The 20628-nt window shown below is 43.4% G+C and overlaps 1 protein-coding gene across 1 annotated transcript in view; it reads right to left on the reverse strand.

Moving 5' to 3' along the window:
* Nucleotides 1-20628, reverse strand: part of LOC130123240 (contactin-associated protein-like 5) — a 149073-nt gene that overhangs the window by 72867 nt on the left and 55578 nt on the right. The window contains exons 5-9 of the mRNA XM_056292381.1: nt 14976-15151; nt 14229-14375; nt 8026-8293; nt 6673-6822; nt 4796-4967 (exon numbers count right to left, since the gene is read on the reverse strand). Coding sequence (XP_056148356.1) covers nt 4796-4967; nt 6673-6822; nt 8026-8293; nt 14229-14375; nt 14976-15151 — 913 coding nt within the window. The remainder of the gene's footprint in view (nt 1-4795; nt 4968-6672; nt 6823-8025; nt 8294-14228; nt 14376-14975; nt 15152-20628) is intronic.

The following is a 20628-nucleotide window of genomic DNA, read 5'->3' on the forward strand; positions in this document are numbered from 1 at the left end:
GGTTCTTGTGGTCGATCCAGACAAAGGGGTGCTCTGCGCCCTCCAGCCAGTGGTGTCTTCAATGCCAGGATTTCCTGGTTTCCGATGTCATAGCACGACACCACCTCTGGGAAGGGGGGGATCTTTCGGTATCTCATGATTCGATTGAGTCAAAATTGATTTGCGATTAAAAATCGATTCTATATTTGGTACATAGGGGTGCTAATTTCAGGATCTTCTCCTGTCCGCTGTGCACTAAGAAAAGCAGTGTGGCAAATAATGGCATGAAAGCAGACTAAAGTGAATAAAATTATGTAGTTTTTATATCTGAAAAAGTTATATCAATTGATTGCAATAATGTGAACACACAAAGGCAAACCTAACCTTTTCGGTTAAAAAAAAAACAAAAACAAAAAACGACGCGATGGCATGTCATACTTTGGCTCAATTGTCTGGATCATAAATCTAAAGCCTACATTGTCAAATATGCTGTAGAGGTGCAGGTCTTTCGAAATGAAATAGGTTATGTATCTAGTTATTATTATTATTTATTTTATTTTTTTGCCCGTTCAGAATTGACAGAGTTTGGTAAAGTGGTGCAGTGTGCGTTGGTTGTTTGCTAATGTTGCAGGAGGTCGTTGTTCCACTTCTTTCAACTCTGGATGATGGCGTACGATGAAAGACCTAAGATTTGTAGTGTTCCCGAAATACTTACATTTTGCAAATTGAATGAGTCATGTCAAGCTCCTTCTTCCCCGGGAGATTGTAAAATCCAAAATGTGCTCAAATGCTTGCCTTCAGTGATGATGGGACTGGCTGAATTTGTTGCTGCTCCATTTTTAGAAAGGCTACTAAGAGCTAATGTTAGCAGCGACTGACTAGCCACTGTCGTGTTTTCTGGAAGCCGGAACAGGTGCGTGGCAAGTCAACATTGCCAGCAGCAAGGACTCTACTTAAGACTGAGAGAGAAAAAAAAAACGCTTCTGAATCGATTCCCCCCACCCCTAAATACCACAAATTGCAGTTCCGGGTCTGGCTGGGTGAGCATCAACTCCGGGGTCCAGTGGAACAGTGTGGTAGTGGAGGTGAGGGCCATGAGGGGGGCTACAATTTTCTGATGCAGCGATAAAAATTAGCGAACCCAAGGACTGTTGCCCACCACTCTGCTACCGCTGTGATTTTGGTGGTGTCCATGTGCACCTGTCCCTGAGAAATGATGTAGCCTAAATAGGATACGGTAGGTTGCAGCATGGAACTCACATTTCACAGCCTTCACATAAAGTTTTATTCTCCAGCAAGCACTGGAGCACCTGGCAAACACGGAGCTGGTGAGAGTCAAGGTCCTTGGATTAAAATATCACCAGGACATAAAAACACAAAATGCCCAATCGTTTGTTAACATATCATTTACAGGGCTTGGAACACAACGGGAGCATTCATCAGGTCAAACGGCATCACAATTCATCTCCCTCTCTCATGCGCAAAAGGTGGTAGGCATTGTGGAGAACCAACTTAGAAAACACCATGGCTCCATGGAGGGGGGGGGGGCAGAGCTGCTTTGCGGCAATGTATATTTGTTCCTAACGGTAATCTGATAAAGGCCGTGAAAGTCAATGCATGGTCTGAGTGAGTTGTCTTTCTTACAAAGAAAAATCATGTACCCATTGGAGAAGAGGGGCATACAATACCTGCAGCCAGGAGTCATGAATGTATGTTTCCATGGCCTCTTGTTCCAGCCGGGAGAGGTTTTAAAGCTGGCTTCTGGGCAGAGGTGCTCTGGGTTACAAGTCTGTGGCAGTCATAGGGCTGGTGGGGCAGTAGAGACAGGGCCTGGTGTTTGCTAAAAATTAAAGATAGCTCATAATATACTGAGGGAACCATGGAGAGCTCTTGGGGCTCAAGAAGAGACTGCACAGCTTCTGCTGAGTTGGAGCAGAGGCTGAGTGCAAAGTTACGATGGCAAAATGAACTCCATGTGTTGCCCCCTTGATAAATGTGACAAGAATCTGCTTTTCATTTGGCAACTTTATTGTCCCCTGTGCTTATTCTTTTATGGACACTTGAAGCAACCGGACTCTTCTCGTGCAACAGATACATAAAAAAAAGAAGAAAAACTGCGCGTTTCTGCTACCGACAGTAAAGTCATAGCCTGTCTCTTAAAGGAACAGTACACATCCCCTTCTACTGACTGTGGTAAAAAAAACTAAATAAATGCCAACAAGCAGTATAACAACAAAATGAAATATTAACTCTATACATTCTAGCTCACAACACATGCATTAATATTACCCATGGTTCAGTTGAAGTATGGGTTGTGGAGTCTCAACCATGGGTGCCCAAGAACTACAGGATCTATCAATGATGTGAAAAGTGGTATTTTCTTGGTGGTTGCCGGGGAGACGGAGGACAGGAATGGTCTTCTCCGTGACGCAGAAGGCACTGGCCATTTAGTGAGTTGGCCTCCAGAGGCAGTGAATGGGAGTGGTGTCCAGAGCCAGCTGTCTGGCCATGTGCCAGTCTAAAAAACTCACATTAGCACCGGAGTCAACAAAAGTAGACAGAGGACAAGACTGGCCCTGCCACACCCAAAGTGGCATCTAGTTGAAGGTGAGAGAGAGGTAAGTGGTTCAGCTCAGCACTATCTCTCCTATCTCTCCTACTACTTGTGAGCCGACTCTTGCTGGGTGCAGGGTATGCGGCTATAAAATGGCTACCCTGGCCGCAGTATAGACAACTCCTCGAGTTGAAATGCCGCTGATGTTCCTCTCAAAAGCTGAGTTTGGCCCAGCTGCATGGGTTCCTGGTCAGGTGGAGTCTGGGGAACCGAAGAAAATTATACAGATGAAATAGGCACGGAGGACACAAAAGCAGACTGCTTATCCCCCTCCCTTCGGCACTCCCGAAGGTGGCTATCGATTCGGATGGCCAAAGCGATGAGTTTGTTGAGCCCATTAGGATCCTCCCAGCACACCAACTCATCCTTGATGTTTTCGTTAAGCCTGTGTTGAAACATCCGCTGGAGGGCCTCTTCGTTCCTGCCGCTCTCCACGGCGAGAGCCCGAAATGCAATACCATCTTAGCCACACTACAGTTTCCCTGCCAGAGACATGAGCCGCCTTGTTGCATCCTTACCTCGAACTGAATAATCGAAAACCTTCCCCATCTCCAGAGTGAACCTGGCATACATAAAGCAGACAGTGGTTTGCCTCTCCCACACTGCGGTTACCCACGCAAGCGTAGGACCTCAGAGCAACCCAATCAGGTAGGTGATCTTCCCGCTCACTGGTGGGTATGAGGTTGACAACACTGCAAGAGAAAGGCTCGGCAAACCCTGGGGTCACTGTCGTATCGCTCAGGAGCGGGGACTGATGGTTTGCGGGGTAGAGGAATGGAACTGGACGCTACGGGGAGGCTCAGGGCAGCCACACTGCTTTGGATGTCCATGAGGGACTGCACAACGACACTGACTTGGTCCATGATGGTTCTCAGGGTCTTGTCATGCTGCCCGAGTAATATGTCCTGAGTGGCAAGGGCTTGCTGGAACTCGTCAGTGTTGGCTGGGTTCATACTGACTAGATCGTACTGTTGACCCAGCTGCAAGGCTGAACCCAATATGCCGACACAGACAGACTAACAACCAGAGGCAGGGGCTGGGTAGAGCAGGCAGGAGTGTGGGAACCATGAAGAGCCAGGTCTAGATGAGGTAACAGGCAATGTCTCACCATAAAGGTATGCCACGTAGACTGAACTGAACAGGCACTATGATCTGGCAAGGTGGCTGTGGCAAGGCTGGGTATATAAGGAGTAGGGTTGATTGCTGTAGATGAGATGCAGGTAGTGGACCTCTGCTCTGCCTGCCCCACACCTGCCTCCAATCCTGAAGACACATGCACACACAAACAGGAGAGAGAAACTAGGGCAGGGGAAGTGGCCAAGATAAGGGAGACAATTAAGGAGACTGGGACGAAGAGCGTGAGTCCCGGGAGGGCGCAGGGACAGCTGTTACACAGTAGACATGAGACTTACAGGGGTAGTTATAGCTGGTATGTCAAGTTTGACTTGACATCCAAAGAAACCCAATGTAAATACACCTGTATGTGTACATGTGGTGGTGGTTGGCAGATTGTCAATTTCTGCAATTTGCAGAGATATCTCAACATCTGATTCAATCAACATGTTGACCATTAATTTTCTTGTATTTATGCTTGAGCTCTGATTATACGCATTAAGTTTGGACTGTGATGAACCTTTGTCTCAAAGCAAAATTAATATATTTCTGTAAAAAAAAAAATCTAAACTGTTTGTTTTTGCCCACATCAGCAATGTTATCCCTAGTAGAACAGCCTGAAATTGGAATCAAAAAAGCTTAAATTTTACAATCAAAAACAAAATATGTTAAAGCTGACAAAGGAGTTTTCCATGTAAATATGTGTTTGTTTACGTTCATAATTTCCATTTACAAATGCAGATGTTAGATTTTAGTAACTACGTTGACAAAGGTTATTACCTTCAAAGCTGTTTAGAAATTCTTATTTTCCTATATTTAGATGGCTATATTGTTGACATTCCAAGATTCCAATGTTTCCATCTGGAATCCAGCACAATAGCTTGGAAGCTCCCGTGATGACAGTGTTTTTGTTATGGCACGGGGATCCACTTTGCTCAATAGTTGCCAAAAACTCCACAGCTCACCTTTAAAATCCAGAGACTTGGATTAGACTTGGAGTTCCACAACTGTGAGCCAACATGCGAAGTGAAGATATGATCGGAGGGTTGTCAAAGATTATAAACACTCAGATTTTGCATTGCATCTCACCTGTCAATGATGCCACACATGTCAATCTGCAGTTGGTTATAGTTTCCTTGCAGCCTTTGAGGCACCTTGATCAAGTCCACAGGTTGGCTGCCCAGGGTCAGGAAACGCATGCAACCCTGGAAGACACTGAAGGGGTTCCTACACTCCTGACTGCTGTCTTTTGTGGGACAACCTGGGCAGGAAATTACATAAAAGTAGTCACCCAACTGGTGAAAGGAGGAGGGGAAGTACTTGGCAGCTGCTGAGCAATCAAAACACATAGGCAGAATCCTCATTACAGCAGTCAATCAATTAAACAATGGACACAATACCATATGTCAAGGCAAACCACTTGACAGCTATCTGACAATGAGACAACAGAGAGAAAACCACACGACAGCAGTCATTCAATTCATAAGAGAGGAAGCTATGAGAGAAGTTATTAATAAAACAACAGAGACAGCTGAAGAAACCCTAATGAACCTGCTGACCAATGGTGTAAGAGAAGGTTAGAAGTTAGGGATAAACGTGAAAGGTTATCATATTATGATGTATTTTATTTCTATAAATATATACCAGACCTCAAGAACACTTAACAGAGTATAAGAGTAGCAAAGATACCAGTATAGAAAAATTAAAGACAAGGAAATAAAAAAGGGAAAATTGAGAGGCCTAAAAAAATAAATTATTGAACATTTAAAAAAAGGTAGACAATGCATTAGATTAAGGTTAGAGGAGTTAAAGTATAGACCAAATCCACGAGGCTGGCAAAGCCCTGTGTTTTTGCATATGGAGTTGAGCCTTATTACTTAAGACACAGCCAAATCATGCCCCCCTGCTTAGGCAGCACCCTATGACAACCCTGATCCAGTTGGAGAACAAAAAAAGTCGCAAGTATGATTGACTAATTAAAAAACTGTAAGGCGATCCCAACAGCACCTAACCAAGTAAACAAGCTGACCACAAGGCTGCAGTCAAACTATAGTTAAATGTGGGAGGAAAAATAAATCTCTTCGAAGTCTGGACACAATCTAGCGACAATTTATGAGAAACACATCGACATATTTAGATAAACAGATTCCACGAAAATGCATGTTTTCAGATATGTATTCACGCGTTAATATTTGAAATGACAGCAGAGGACTGTTTTTTCCATTCCATAATACAGGAAGTAACTTCCAACAAGATTTTAACCTTTCAAAAAACAGACATGGCAAATTTGAATAGGATAAACTCAGCAATAATTTCTACCTACCCTTAGCATCATTTAATACTAGCTCAGTGCCAATAAAGCTAATCACCTCTGTCATTTGACAAATTTAGTTACACTGGGCGTCATTAATCAATGTATGTACAAAATAGTTCTTACACACCCATGGCTTTTTTTGGCTCTGAACTTTGTCTTAGAGACCAGTGTAGAACCTGGGTAACCCCTGAATTTAGATGCCAATTGACTTACACTGATGTCTTTGCAAGCCTAGGTGATTTCTTGTTGCAACTGGTACACAATAGATGTTAGGGAGAAGGAATTACAAATAACCATCAGATTTTGCTCTGCCTGTCAGACAATCTTGAGAGCTAAAAAAATTCCATGGGTGAGTAAAAACAAATTTGAACGTATGAATGATTGCTGAATGAGGCCCAATGACTCAACTGCCTGCAAAAACAAGTGAGACATACCAAGTGTATTTGTCAAGCATTTTTAATAATTAGACTTATTAATACACTATTGTGTCTTGTGCATTAGTGTGTGAAAATATTTAACGGCAACAGGCAATACAAAGGGGGGGTAAGACATTAAACTATCTTTATTATTATAATATTAGTCAGCGGGGTAGACAAAAATGCTGTTAAACCTTTAGAAAGCGTCAGCAGTATGCAAATTTTTTCCCCCTTACCACCAAAAATGAGGCAACCTCCTAAGCTGATGGGAAAAGTTGGGCTAGCGTGAGCGGTGGCTCCTTCCTCTCCATCCACTGTGATGGATAGATGACCTTGACTAGAGCTCAGCTCCACAGAATGCCACTGACCGTCATTTAGACCTGAACCTGGAAGCAAAGACACACATGCAAAAAAGACTTTTGATTGTAACTGTTTCAATTGACAAAAGCTTCCCATTCCGTTTTAAGGTTAGCCTTTTCTTTGCCAGCTAAAAATAGAAAAATTCAGTTGAACCTTCATCTGACATAAGACTTTTTACTTTCTGTTTTATGCTTGACATGCTGGATCCTCCAGGGACCAACCTGTCCTCCTTACAAACAAGGACCTTCAAGATATAGTTGTAGATATTGTTAGGGGTTAGGTTCAGGTTTTGATACTTTGACTCGGTGAGTGAATTCTCTTTCAGACTGTCTCCCTCCGTAGGAGCTTAAAGCATTCAGCCAGTTATTGAACAGTTTTCATGGAGATATTGGAGATTTAGTGTCTTGCACAAGAACATTCCTGCAGGGGAGAAGCATGCCAAAACAACAGCTAAAACCCAAGTTGAAACCCAAATGAACATGCTGCCCAAAGGTGTGAGAGGTTAAAGGCTAGAAGTTAGGGATAAAAGTAAGCGGTTGGGGCATCTGGGTACCGTAGCAGTCTATTCCATTGCCTACCAACACGGGGATCACCGGTTCGAATCCCCGTGTTACCCCCGGCTTGGTCGGGCATCCCTACAGACACAACTGGCCGTGTCTGCGGGTGGGAAGCTGGATTTGGGTATGTGTCCTGGTCGCTGCACTAGCGCCTCGTCTGGTCAGTCAAGGTGCCTGTTCAGGGGGGAGGGGGAACTGCATTATCCTCCCATGCACTACTTCCCCTGGCGAAACTCCTCACTGTCAGGTGAAAAGAAGTGGCTGGTGACTCCACATATATCGGAGGAGGCATGTGGTAGTCTGTGGCCCTTCCCGGATCGCCAGAGGGGGTGGGGCAGTGACCAGGATGGCTCAGAAGAGTGGGGTAATTTGTCGGATACAATTGGGGAGAAAAAGGGGGACAAAAAAAAAAGTACGAGGTTGTCATAATATGACGTAATTTATTTCTATAGGGGTATATCAGAGCTCCAGAAAATTTTAGCGTTAAAGAGCAGCAATAGCAGAAAAAATACCAGTAGAGCAAAATTAAAAAGACAAGAAAATAATTAAAAGTATGGGACAATGATGAGGCATAAGAGAAGAACATGAAAAATAATTCAACATTCAAAACAAGTAGACAATGCATTAGGTTAATGTGGAAGTTAGGGTTTAGGATTTGGGGGATAGACCGACCTGTACTGAGCTCCACTGGGGCTCTGCCATCCTTGTGGACATGTAAATGGAGCCTGGCTTTACTAAGATACAGCCAGACCACACCCTCTTGTTTTGGGAGGTCAAAGGTCAGCAACAACCCTGCTTTGTTCCACGTTCGGAAGTGGAGTCCCACTGACATCCCTCCCAATGACAGGTCTGTGGTCCCCGGCAGCTGGAGAAAGCTCTTTGGACTGGTGAAGGTCACAGCAATGGAGAGTGGCTCAGTACAAATAAAGGTCACATTTCCCTGAGAAAGAGGAGTGAAGGAGGTGAGGTCGGGAGTAAGGGTCCAGTAGAGAAACATGCAAAAATGAAACATGAATATTGATAACTTGTGATTGTTTGGTTTTATGTCATTGAGATATCATCAGAAACTCTCTTTAAAGAGAAGAACATTATTGCCGTGCTGGTAATGGTCAAGCTTAGAATGAGCACCAGAAGAGCAAACTGAAAATTATAATAAAAAAAAAAAACCAAAACAAAAAACTTAAAGACCCAATGTTACCAAGGAGCCATGAGCGGTCAAAAGCTGAAAGTGACAGTGAGAAAGAAAGAGACAGGGAAACACAGAAAAGGGAGCAGGAGCAGAGACAATGAGAGAGGTAGTATAGAGAGATAGGGGGACAGCAAGGCAGAGAGACATGGAGATACAGAAACAAAGAGAACACCAGAAGAGAAAACATTTTAAGGTTTAGGGATATCATTAATGGGACAAAGCTGCCCCATTGTTTTGAATGGTGGTGATAACACTAAATAATTTGTAATGCAATTGTAGTGATTTATTATGGTCCAGGTTCCCTATCGGAAGTGAGGCTGGATTAGTACCCCCAGGGGCCCCTGGGCACTGAAGCCCCGCCTCCCACACACACACACACACACCTCACCCACCCCATGCCAACCACCGCAGCCATTAAACCCCACCTTCATTATTTATGAGCTTTCGTGTATCATTTGATCATTTCCTATCCGATTTAGAATCCAAAATCAGAAAACCAATAACAACTTGTTATTTCATTGTTGTTTTAAAAAGCTAAAATCAGAAAACCAATAACAGGCAGTTTTTGTTGTTTTGATTTTGTTCTTAAGTTAAAAATAGATCGTGAGAAAATGGGATAGTTGTTGTATTATCCCAATACAATTCAATAGCCAAGTACTGCCATTTCACTCACAAATCACAAGACAAGGAAACAATGGATTAAATCATCCCAAGGCAGTGTATGACACTGAAAACCACCCAGGCAGACAGCACTCCAGTTATTACTAATACATAATAATGTGACTGACTAGGAATAGGCTTACAACAATGCCATCCTAAGGTAATCACACAGCACAGCTGAATGCATGTTTCAAAATAAGGCTGACTAAGTGAGCTAGGCAACAGGGCCGGTCCTATGCTATTCTGGGCCGGGGAGCAACCATCACTCACCACCCCCACCCAAAAAAAACACAGACATGCACGACCGTGACAACCACCAACACCCATAAAGCCTAGGCCTACGCACGCACGCATACACCACACAGCTGTGTGTGGGGTGAGCACAGGCTACCAGAAGAAACAACCAATTCAAAATAATATCAACCACAGGACACAATTACAAGCAACCATGCCACAGCCGGCTATTCTAAAGTCCTCCTCATTATCTTACCTTAAAACTTTACGCGTCGTGTCTTGACTGCTGCAAATGTTGCAATTGTGTCATTGTAATCCACCTGTCTTGCCACATGGTTCTCGATGGACAACACAGCCAATGCAGACAGTCTTTCTTGGGACATCGTTGATCTCAAATATGTCTTGATCAATTTCAATTTGCTGAAAGAGTGCTCTGCACTTGTGACTGAGAATGGAATTGTGAGAAACACCTGGCAAGCGGCAGTAGTGTTCGGAAATGCCATTTTCATGTCTCTCTCAACTAAAAAATCCAGCACTTCAGAGGTTTTTTTTACATCAGCTGGGAGCAGACGTGACAAAAATCCAAATTCACTGTCCAGTTCTCCACCATCAATACCCCCACAAACTCCGCGAGCTCTTCACAGGCCTCTCTGTGGTTGTCAATCAGGTTAACATTTGTAATGTCCTTCAAAACATGGAAAAGATGATTGCACTGACTCAAATATGAAAAACGCTCTTCTGTCTCAGTTATCACTGTGTCGATCAAGCAGTTGAAAAAGCTCACTCTAAACTTTTCCTCCCCTGTCAAAGGCTCATCGACTGACATTTCACCGGGAAGTCATTTTCGGCATCATGTACGATGTTCAGGGAAAGCCGGTGGAATGTCAATATTCCCTGCAAGTTCTTTTGCTTTTTCAACAGCATCTTGGAAACCATTCAGTCGACATTGTTCCATCTCTTCTTTTACAGCTGTGACAACTCTTACTGCATCATCGATGCTCAAATGTCGTAACTGCAGGACGACACTGGCCTGATTGACTGTATTGAGGACTTTGTGCCAAACAACTAAGCTGACCAAAAAGTCAAATGTTTCAATTGCCTGTACGAGACTTGTGACTTTAGACGTGGTCTCGGAATCACAGGCGCTATCCTCACTGACGGCTATGAGTGCATCTATGACCTGGGGTAGCTGCTCAATTACCGTTCTTGTTGCGCCAGCCCGAGCACTCCATCTGGTCTCTGAGAGAGGTTTCAGTGTGATGCGTACATGTTTTTCAAGAATCCCCCAATGTTTCGTTGATTTTCCGAATAATTTGTATAGCCGATTTAGCACTCCAAAAAAATTCTTGGCCTCGTTTGAGGACTCAGCTGCATGCTCAATGCCCAGATTCAAGTTGTGAGGGCAACAGGGCACAAAGAAAGCCCGCTTGTTAACCTGCTTCACCCTTGCTTGTACTCCCCTGTGCACACCCCTCATGTTGGCCCCGTTATCGAAACATTGTCCCCTGCAATCATCAATGTTAATGCCATATTTAGCCAGCCTTTCCAGCAGTGTATCTGCAAGTGCTTCGCCCGTTGTGCTTTTCACAGCAATGAATTCAAAAAAGCTCTCATACACCTCTACCTTCTGGTCTGTTGTAACATATTGCAAAATGAGAGAGAGCTGTTCTTTGTGCGACACATCTGGTGTGCAGTCCATCATGATGCTGTAATATCCACCTGTTTTGACCTTCTGCATGATTTTTTCCAACATTGCCTCAGCTAGGAGTCCAATGAACTCATTTTGAATGTATTTGCTGAGGTAGTGGGTAGTCTTGGAATGACTGAGATGTCGTGCTTATGGCGCATCATATTTGGCCAAAAATTCCACAAGCTTAAGAAAATTGCCGTTGTTTTCTTGGTAAAGGCGATCGACACTTCCTCTAAATGCAAGGTTTTGTAATGCAGGAAACATGATGCAACCCAAAATTTTGCTAAGCACTTCATGCCACCGTTGTCTCTCACTGAGAAGCTCTGCTTGCTGGTGGCTGTCAATCGTTGTACCAGTAGCCAAAGTGAATTCCAGAGTTTCCACTTTGAAAAATTCTCAAGATGAGAACGATAATTCTCGTGTTGTCAGTCTCGTTGATAACTTGACCCAGTTTGAAAAACCAGTAGTGAAGATCCCTTTGTCAGTTCCAAACAACTTACAACAGAAACAGAAGACGGCATTGGCAGACTTTGAGTAGACTAACCATGGCCGAGGTACTTTTAGGGCACCGACTGTCCTGGTGTAATTAGCTGGTGTGAAACGACAGCCATCCGTTTTAGGGAAATCAAAATCGGTCACCTGCAGTGGTTTATTTCTGACTATGTCCGTTCTGATGTCATCATCATGCATTCTGTCTGGCCACTGTGCAGGATCAAATAAGTCAAACTCACGCTCCCCATCACTTTCGCGACTTCCCTCTTCCTCGACAGATTCTCAGTGGTCGTTTGCATTCTCGATAGCGGTGGAGGTGCTAGCATAAGCGCCACGGTCGCTGTCCGCTCCGGTATCCTCTGCTGCTGAGTTAGCACATGTGGTGGATGTGCTAGCTTCATTGCTATCCACAGTATCCTCCAAGTGTTCTGCTGCCCAAACATTAAGCCAAGCACCGTATACCTTCTTTGCGTTTTCTGCCTCTTTTTTTTGTATTTTCTACCTTACATTTCTGTAATTTTCTTTTCTTACAACCAGATTTGTTTCCAGACATTTTTTTGGTTAGTAGAACCGAATTTCACATCTTCACCATAGGCCATACTAACTCATGGGGGAGGGGGATGACGACACAACTTTTGATACATTTTTGAAAATAAATAGTTATCAGCCAATAGGGAAACTGCCAGGAGGAGCAACATACAGGGCCTCTTTGCACTGCTGAGACGCACAATTAACAATAACTGCACTTACAGCAGAATCAGCGCAGAAATTTTTTTTTCTTTTCTGGGCCCCCCTCCAGACCTGGGCCCGGTGTGGTTGCTCCCGTTGCTACCCCCACAGAACCGGCCCTGCTAGGCAACTTCATACAGAACTGCAAAAACCAACATTTAATGAACTTGACAAACCAACTCTCACACAATATAACAGCATCACACCACAGTGATGCAATATACGTTATGCATATAGCATATCAAATAAACTTATCCACAAAATATAAAGCAACACACCATCACAACAGATAATACTGCTGAATGCACAGGCAGCACAATAAAATGGTTCTTACCTTTAGAAGTTATTCGTTTTTTACTTTTTCTTTGCAAACTCTGTGTTCAAGTCCTCAGAATCACACTGTGCACTTCTGCAGCCGATGATAGATGCTTCCAGGCTATCGTTACTGCTAGCTAGCTCGATGTGCTCCATCAGAATGCCCTCTTCTTCACTTTGTTTAGCTTTTTTGAAAAAGCTACTTATTAGTGGGGTTTTTTTTTTTTTTAATGTGGCCACTTCTTTCAGTCCCTTTTCCTTTCTTTTCTTTCTTTTGGCAGCCTTGTTTGGCTTTTGGGTAACGCTGTCCATTTTTTGCTGCTTAGCAATTTTTCCCACACATTTCTCACTGACACAACCTAATTGATAGTGGGTCAGGTAAAATCAATTCCATTGTTTTTAACCTTGACTTGGCCTAAGAAAAACTGGTCTTGAATCTGTGCTATGTAAACCAGCTGCTCTCTATGCCCACCCACCTTGACCATTAGCCAATCAATGCTGCGTACTCACCAGTCACCACCTGCCCAGCGATCTCACCAATAAAACAATCAATCATGTGACTTGAATTTCTTGGAAACAACTTTTATTTAATTCTGATTGGATATTGATCAAGATCAAGAACACGGGTCAAGTTTTTTGCGATATTTTCGTGGAGGCCGACATAAAAAAATAAAATAAAGGTGCACACCCCCCCCCCATCGCGGAGGGCCCTTTTGCGCTCAGGGGCCCCTGCCCTTAAGGTAGATCCCGCGGTGATCGGAAGTATCAGATTGCTATTTCAAATGGACTGTGCAATGCCTGCCTTCATTCACATTTAAAATTACACCTGCACAGTCTTGTTTAGCTCGGTTTTTAAGTGGAGAGTTTTATAAATATGCAATTACAAACACACATGCATGCACAAACACACACTTCAATGTAAACTGTGAGCTGTAAAGTTATCTCTCTTTAGCAAAAATGGATAAGATTAACACATATCTGAAACTGTACTGGGGTGTGAGGCCAGTTTACAGTTATACTAACCTTGTGGTCTTTTCTTTTTGCTAGGTGGATCACATTAGTCCATAACTTCTAAACAGGACAGCTTGTTGTTAAGGAGCCCAATTGCATCTCTGTTTAGCTAAGCTGGGTCCTAGGTTAATGTAGACCTACAACTATTAGACAATAAAGCAGTTCATATTTACAGTAATCCTGATGGTATCTTAGCTAAGTCCATCTGGTTAAAACAGATCTATAACTTATAAAACAGTATATAACTATGTATTAAACAGTAAATGAACTTGCCATTAGTATTAAACTTACATTCCTCTGTTTAGCTAGGACTATCTGGCTATTATATATCTTACCAGAAACTTTACCAGATGACCTCTTTGTTTAACTAGCTCTAACAGGTTAATATAGATCTAAACTTATTAGACACTAAATTAGCTTATGAAGACCTATCAGGTTAATGCAGGGATGACTGTATTTACTAGACTGGACAGTAATAACCCCATGGTTTGTCAGTTTCACCGGGTCTGTCAGGTAAATATATATTTATAAGTACCAGGTGATAAACTAGCTCACCACAACGGTAACTCGATGATCCCTCTGTTTAGCCAGGTGTATCAGATTGAGGCCATTGTAAAACAGGTTCTCCAGGCAGCCGTGAAAGTTACTCTGGGAGGACACTGGTCTCAAAGACCTGTGGTTCTGCTCTGCTCCCACGCTAAGCTGCATTTGGGCAATACACACACACACACACACACACACACACACACACACACACACACACACACACACACACACACACACACACACACTAGTTATTATTACATTATTTGAATTCATCAGCAAGTTTTACAGTAATGCAGAGGAGATGGAAGTGATACGCATGATACCAAGAGCATGTTGCAAGAGTGTTTCATTGTTCATGCATCTGACTGTGCTCGTGTTTATGTCAGTTGATTGTATATCTGTTTGTCCTGTCTGTGTCTGCCTGTCTGTACTCTCTATACCTGCATGTTGTCTGTCTCTATTTTTCTGTTTGTCCAGTTAGATGGTTGTCCATCTAGTTCTCTGTATTCCTCTCTCTACCTACCTGTTTCTTTCTATCTGTCAACACTAACATTTTTGACTATATTTCTTTCTCTTTGTCTGTATCTGTCTGTCTGTCTGTCTGTCTGTTTATTTTTGTTTGTTTGTCTGTCTGTCTGTGTCTGTTTTGAGCTATCTGTTGCTGCCTGTCTGGCGGTTTTGTTTTTCTGTCTGTCAGTCTCTATGTATTCTAAGTGCTGGGTACCTCCATCCCCTGGACACCCTAGTTTACCCCACCTGGTCAATGTCCCAGTGGGAAGGCCCTGCTGGGACCTGCACCTGCTGTGTGCTTCTGTCCACAGTGATGTTGAGGTGAGTGTTGAGGCGCTCCACTGATATGTAGTGCCAGTGCTGGTCATCCAGCAGGCTGCCGAGGGAGACCAGACGCTGACTGTCAGCAGACAACCTCTGACCTGGAACAAGACAGGGGTAGGGAAGGGAAGGGTGGATGAGGTGGAGGGAGAAGAGGCAAATAGGTAGTTGAGGAAAAAGGATAGAAAGAGCAGCAGGAGGAATATTTTTTTATTTAGTGTTTATTTTATGTTTTGTTAATTTCTGTTTTCACCTGGGTATCTAAATCTGTAGAATCACCATTCTATTTTGGTTTTACAACTGGGAATCTGGTAACATTATCTCCTGGCTACAGTCACACTGTCTCCTAGACATCCCAACTAGTGCCAATGTTAGGGTTAATACCATAGCTCATGATGTATATCAGTGATGCTCAATCTGGTCCTCCGGCATTCCAGCTATCTAACCATTTTTTTTCTATAACTGGAACAATGGGTGAATGCTATTAAATACCTGGCATAATAGAAAACCAGTAGTATTGGGGGTCCCCCCAAGGATCTGATTGAGAGCCACTTTCCCATCTCATCTATTCCAACCTTACATGTCTCTCCTCTGGCCAGATGCGGGCCCTTTAGATGAAAAATGGCTGACTTGGGGTGACTTTTATTCACTCCATCTTAGTGGCACCGAATAAACTCCGCCTGTGATCTACACTCAGGTATAATGAATGTCTGCATCATGTCTTATGTTGCTGCTTATGTGAATGCTGTGGGGCTTATCATGCAGGTGTGCCTGCTGTGGCAATATGCTGCCACTACCTGGGTTCCCCGGCACAGAATCACGGACACAGATCATAAATGAGGGCACAACAGCCCATTTATCAAAACAACATTTTAAAAATACCAGAGTTAAAAACATATGAAAAAGACTAAAACCAATATTTCATTAAAAGTCTCTTCAATAGAGAGACTCATCTTCATTTGGGGTGTGGAACCAATTCATCTGTCCTGAGTTAATTACGACAGCACAGGGCAACTGGTCCACACCCCACCCTGCCACAACTGCGTTACTTGCTTTTGTTCTGTATCTCAGTATCTGAGTGGGTATGGAAAGGAATCAAGCCCATAAAGGAAACAACCTCACAAGACAAGACACTATCTGCTTGCTGGCATGTACGTAGATACAGATAGATTTGAGCCCATTAAGTTATGCTGTGCATTTAGTTAAATGGAGCAAAAACATAGCAGGACACAGTGAATGACAGATAACCATAAGCAGAGTGGATGTTTTGGACTCATCTCTGCACCCCCCACAGCGTTGGGAAAGAGGAGAGTTTCTGTTGAGAGAGGGAGAGTTAGATGGAGCTAAATGCACTCATTTATTAACTATAAATTAGAATGAACTGTTTAGAGATGGAATTAACATCTGAGAGAGACAATAACAGACAAAGACAGAATGGTAACAGTGTTTATCCATTGAGTCTGATACTTTGCAAAGGGCTACAGTAGAGAGAGAGGGGAGACATCAAAGTGATTACACATATACACATGTTTATATAGGATTAATATGTAATTTCTGTGTCATGTGTCTGCATATGTTTCTTTCAGAGAGCAGGCAGAAAAGACTGTGGATGCTGTGCCTCTCTGGACTGTATGCATGTTCATAATTTATAAAATGTTTGATCTCTTGACTATATTGCACTGTTGCCATCCTGAAATCGTTCCAGTAACCGAGCGCTTAAAGGCACAGTTCACCCCAAAATCAAAAATAAACGTTTCCCCTCTTACCTGCAGTGCTATTTATCCATCTAAATCATTTTGGTGTGAGTTGGCAAGTTTTGGAGATGTCGGCTGTAGAGATGCCTGCCTTCTCTCGAATACAATGGAACTGGATGGCACTCGGCTTGTGTTGCTCAAAGCGCCAAAAAAATACATTTGGAAAACTCAACAGCAATGTCTCTTTCCAGAAATCATGACCCAGTTACTCGAGATAATCCACAGACCTTGTTGTGGGCGGTTTCATGTAGGTGTAGTTCGGTCTAAGAAAATAGTTCCTACATGAAACTGCTCACAGCTTCCAAAATTAATTTACGCTTCCAGTGTGGGACGATGGCAGTGCAAATTCATGTTTGCAGTGGCCTCACCCAGTATCCATGTGGGAAGATGGGGGCACAAATTCATTCAGTACTGTCCATGCAGTATCTTTGTCCACATCTGCATTTAAGATTTGTCTTCATTTGATGGCTGGGAGAGCTGGTGCTAGATCGGCTGGGAGAGCTTGGTCTGCTGCATCTTGTGGGCCCAGGGACCACGCCCCTACCTGGAGCTGTGATCGAGGAGGTAACACCGAGGGCAGTCTGACAGGACACAGAAGCAGGGCAGGCTAAACTTACTGCTAGCCCATGCAAATCGGCAGTTCCAATAACACCAAGGGCGGTCTGGTGGCGGCCTTGCCTGGTGTTGACTGTGGGGTTTTTGGTGTCATCATGTGGAGTGCAGGGAGGTGTGTTGAGGATGTCTGGGTGGGAGAGCTGGCGTTGGATCACCTGGGGGAGCCTGGTCTGCTGCGTCCGGTGGGCCCAAGGACCACGGCCCCTGTCTGGAGCTGCGCCTGAGGAGGAAGTACCGAGGGCGGTCTGACAGGATGCGGAAGCGGGGCAGGCTAAGCTAACTGCTAGCCCATGCAGACCGGTAGTCATCCTGGCTGGAGTTAGTTCCCTTGGACAGCGATTTTCTTTTCTTTGTTTAGTTTGGATATATGTGTTAGATTAGATATATGTGTTAGTTAGCATTTGTGTTCTTGAAGTTCTTGTAATTTTTGAATATGTGTTTTTGTCTTTGTGTTGCACTGCTGTGGGCTGCGGGAAATGATATTTTGTTTCATTTCATGTAAAGAAATACATGAAATGAAATGACAAAGTGTTCCTGAATCCTGATTCCCGACAGAGACAAAGTGTGGCGAATGTAATCAATGTGTGTGCTTTCTTTTGGGGAGGATTTTCCCCCCTTTTTTTCCCCAGTTGTACTTGGCCAATTAACCCACTCTTCCGAGCCATCCCAGTCGCTGCTCTATCCCCTCTGCCGATCCAGGGAGGGCTGTAGACTACCATAAACCTCCTCCAATACATGTGGAGTTGCCAGCTGCTTCTTTTCACCTGACAGCTGACAGTGAGGAGTTTCACCAGGGGGATGTAGCGCGTGGGAGGATCACGCTATTCCCCCTAGGTCCCCCTCCCCCCTGAACAGGCACCCAGACCAACTGGGGAGGTGCTAGTGCAGCGACCAGGACACATACCCACATCCGGCTTCCCACCCGCAGACACAGCCAATTGTGTCTTTAGGGACGCCCGATCAAGCCGGAGGTAACACAGGGATTCGAACCGGCGATCCCCATGTTGGTAGGCAATGGAATAGACTGCCATGCCACCCGGACGCCCGTAATCAACGTGTTTTAACACGTAAATTATGATTTTTCAACCACCCTTATACGGGTTGCGATTAAATTTTACATAGTATCTGATTTGATGTCCATGTGGCCTGTCTTCTCTTGGTAAAAGCACTCAAGCTTTATGCATCAAATTTCATGTTCAAAGAAGTAACATTCAAATGAGGCGAGGCATAGTCTAGTGGCCACCCCTTTTAAAAAAGCAGGTCAAAATATAAGAGCATTTAGATACGTTGGTACTGAGAGAGTTGGAAAGTCTCCTAAGGATGGGGAGCATAGTAAGAATATGAAACCTATTTATACATCTACATTTGCTTCCTTTGGCTGTTTGCCTGACAAAGACCGTTCTGGTCAAACCTTTACCAATATACAGCTACAATTCCAGTGTATGCATAATTTCTTATCTTGGCAATGCTTTACCATACATCAGTCCCGGCCTGCTCTAAAGTGGCCTGGTTTGGATATCTGCACACCCAACTGGTTATGAAATTGTCAAGCAGATTATACTATCAGCAGATCGCCCTCACAGATATCCATGTAGTTTATGGAGAACATGTCACATGTGAAGCCCGGGTAATCATCAACCGCCCGGGTAATCATCAACCAAGCTCATTACCCATTGAAGGGAAAATGTGACTGGGAACTAAAGTTCCCATTCATTCCACAAACTGTAAACTCCCCAGTCCAAAACTCTCTTTTCTCTTGTCCAACAATTTTCAACCAAAGCCTTTGTTTCATTTTCACTTGTCTTGTATCTTTCTGAATGGTTTACTCATGTCAAGTGTATACCTAATTGTCTTTATGCATGCTCAATAATCCAGGTAAGAAAACCAAAGAAAGCAAGAAAATCTTTGATGTATACCTAACTGTTTACCATGTTGCAAACCAAATGCCCTATTTGTACCAACAAAGCCTTGAATGCTGTCCAGACAGAATCAAATCCCAAGGACTTGAAATATACACAGAATTTCACTTCCACATAAATTATATCTAGCCCTCCCTTCTCTGCTATCATTGTACATATTTACTGTCTGCCCCTGACACCATTTTAATTCCTCACCTAACATATTTTACCCATAATGCACTGCTGCAGCATGAACCAAGCCTGAGTGTACGTCCCACCCAGAGGTGTATCAGTGACAGGAGAGCATTAAGCTTGATTATGGGCTTGTGAGAGCTACTTTGTGGTGGAGTAGGATGACATTTTGACAAATGTAAAGCAGGGAGGAAATGGGATAATTCATGCAAAGCAAGCATTTATTTTATAGGCCAGTGTATTTATTCCTAATCTTCAAATACACCACAGGCAAATAGAGTGGGGATCACTGTGTTCTATTAAGTATTGCTGTAGGCTATTTACTGAACACTGAGCACCAACATCTGAAATGGTTTGGGGTTTTGGCAGCCCTGATCTGTGATGCATACAATGTGCATGAAAAGCAGAGTTAAAAAAATCCAAAATAATGTTAAAATTTGGTCATATCAGGCATTTTCTGATCTAATTTTGAATCTCAATGCAAAGATTTAATCTCAGTGCAAAGTTCTACATCATCTTAAATTAACTTGAATGAGTTAATTAAATGTTCTACCGTATAATAAAGGTTATATTTCTTTTTTCACCCTGTATTTCCATTTTATATACACCATGATGCTGGTTTAAGACTAAGTTTATTGTCGCCACCCACGCTGTCAGGGTTAGACATGCTAGCAATGAGCAGATAGTGAGATTATAATAAATCAGAGAGGGGAGGATGAACAGATATAACAGATATAGAAAGTTAGAGATGGAGAGGGAAAGTAATGGGTGCAGAGATGAACACTGAGAAGTGGCAAGGTGGAAGAGAGGGATGACTGAAAACAAGAATATAGACAGAGAGACAAAGAATAGAAAGAGATGATTGGATAGAAGGATGAAGACGGAGATAGTGTCTTCTTCATCAGTTATGTGGGATGGCTGATGAGCATTCTGGCATATGGTAACGATTCAGTCTGACAGTCTGATATGTTACCTGTCACAATACTGATTTAACGCCATTTACACCCATACACACACAGCAAACATATTCTGCCCCACTTTGTGTGGGCCATTAATCATACTTGACTATAGTAGTCCACTGGGGTCCATTGGAATAAAGCCCTAACACAAGTTTCACTG

Source organism: Lampris incognitus, chromosome 13 (genome assembly GCF_029633865.1).
Source record: "Lampris incognitus isolate fLamInc1 chromosome 13, fLamInc1.hap2, whole genome shotgun sequence".
NCBI classification, from domain to species: domain Eukaryota; kingdom Metazoa; phylum Chordata; class Actinopteri; order Lampriformes; family Lampridae; genus Lampris; species Lampris incognitus.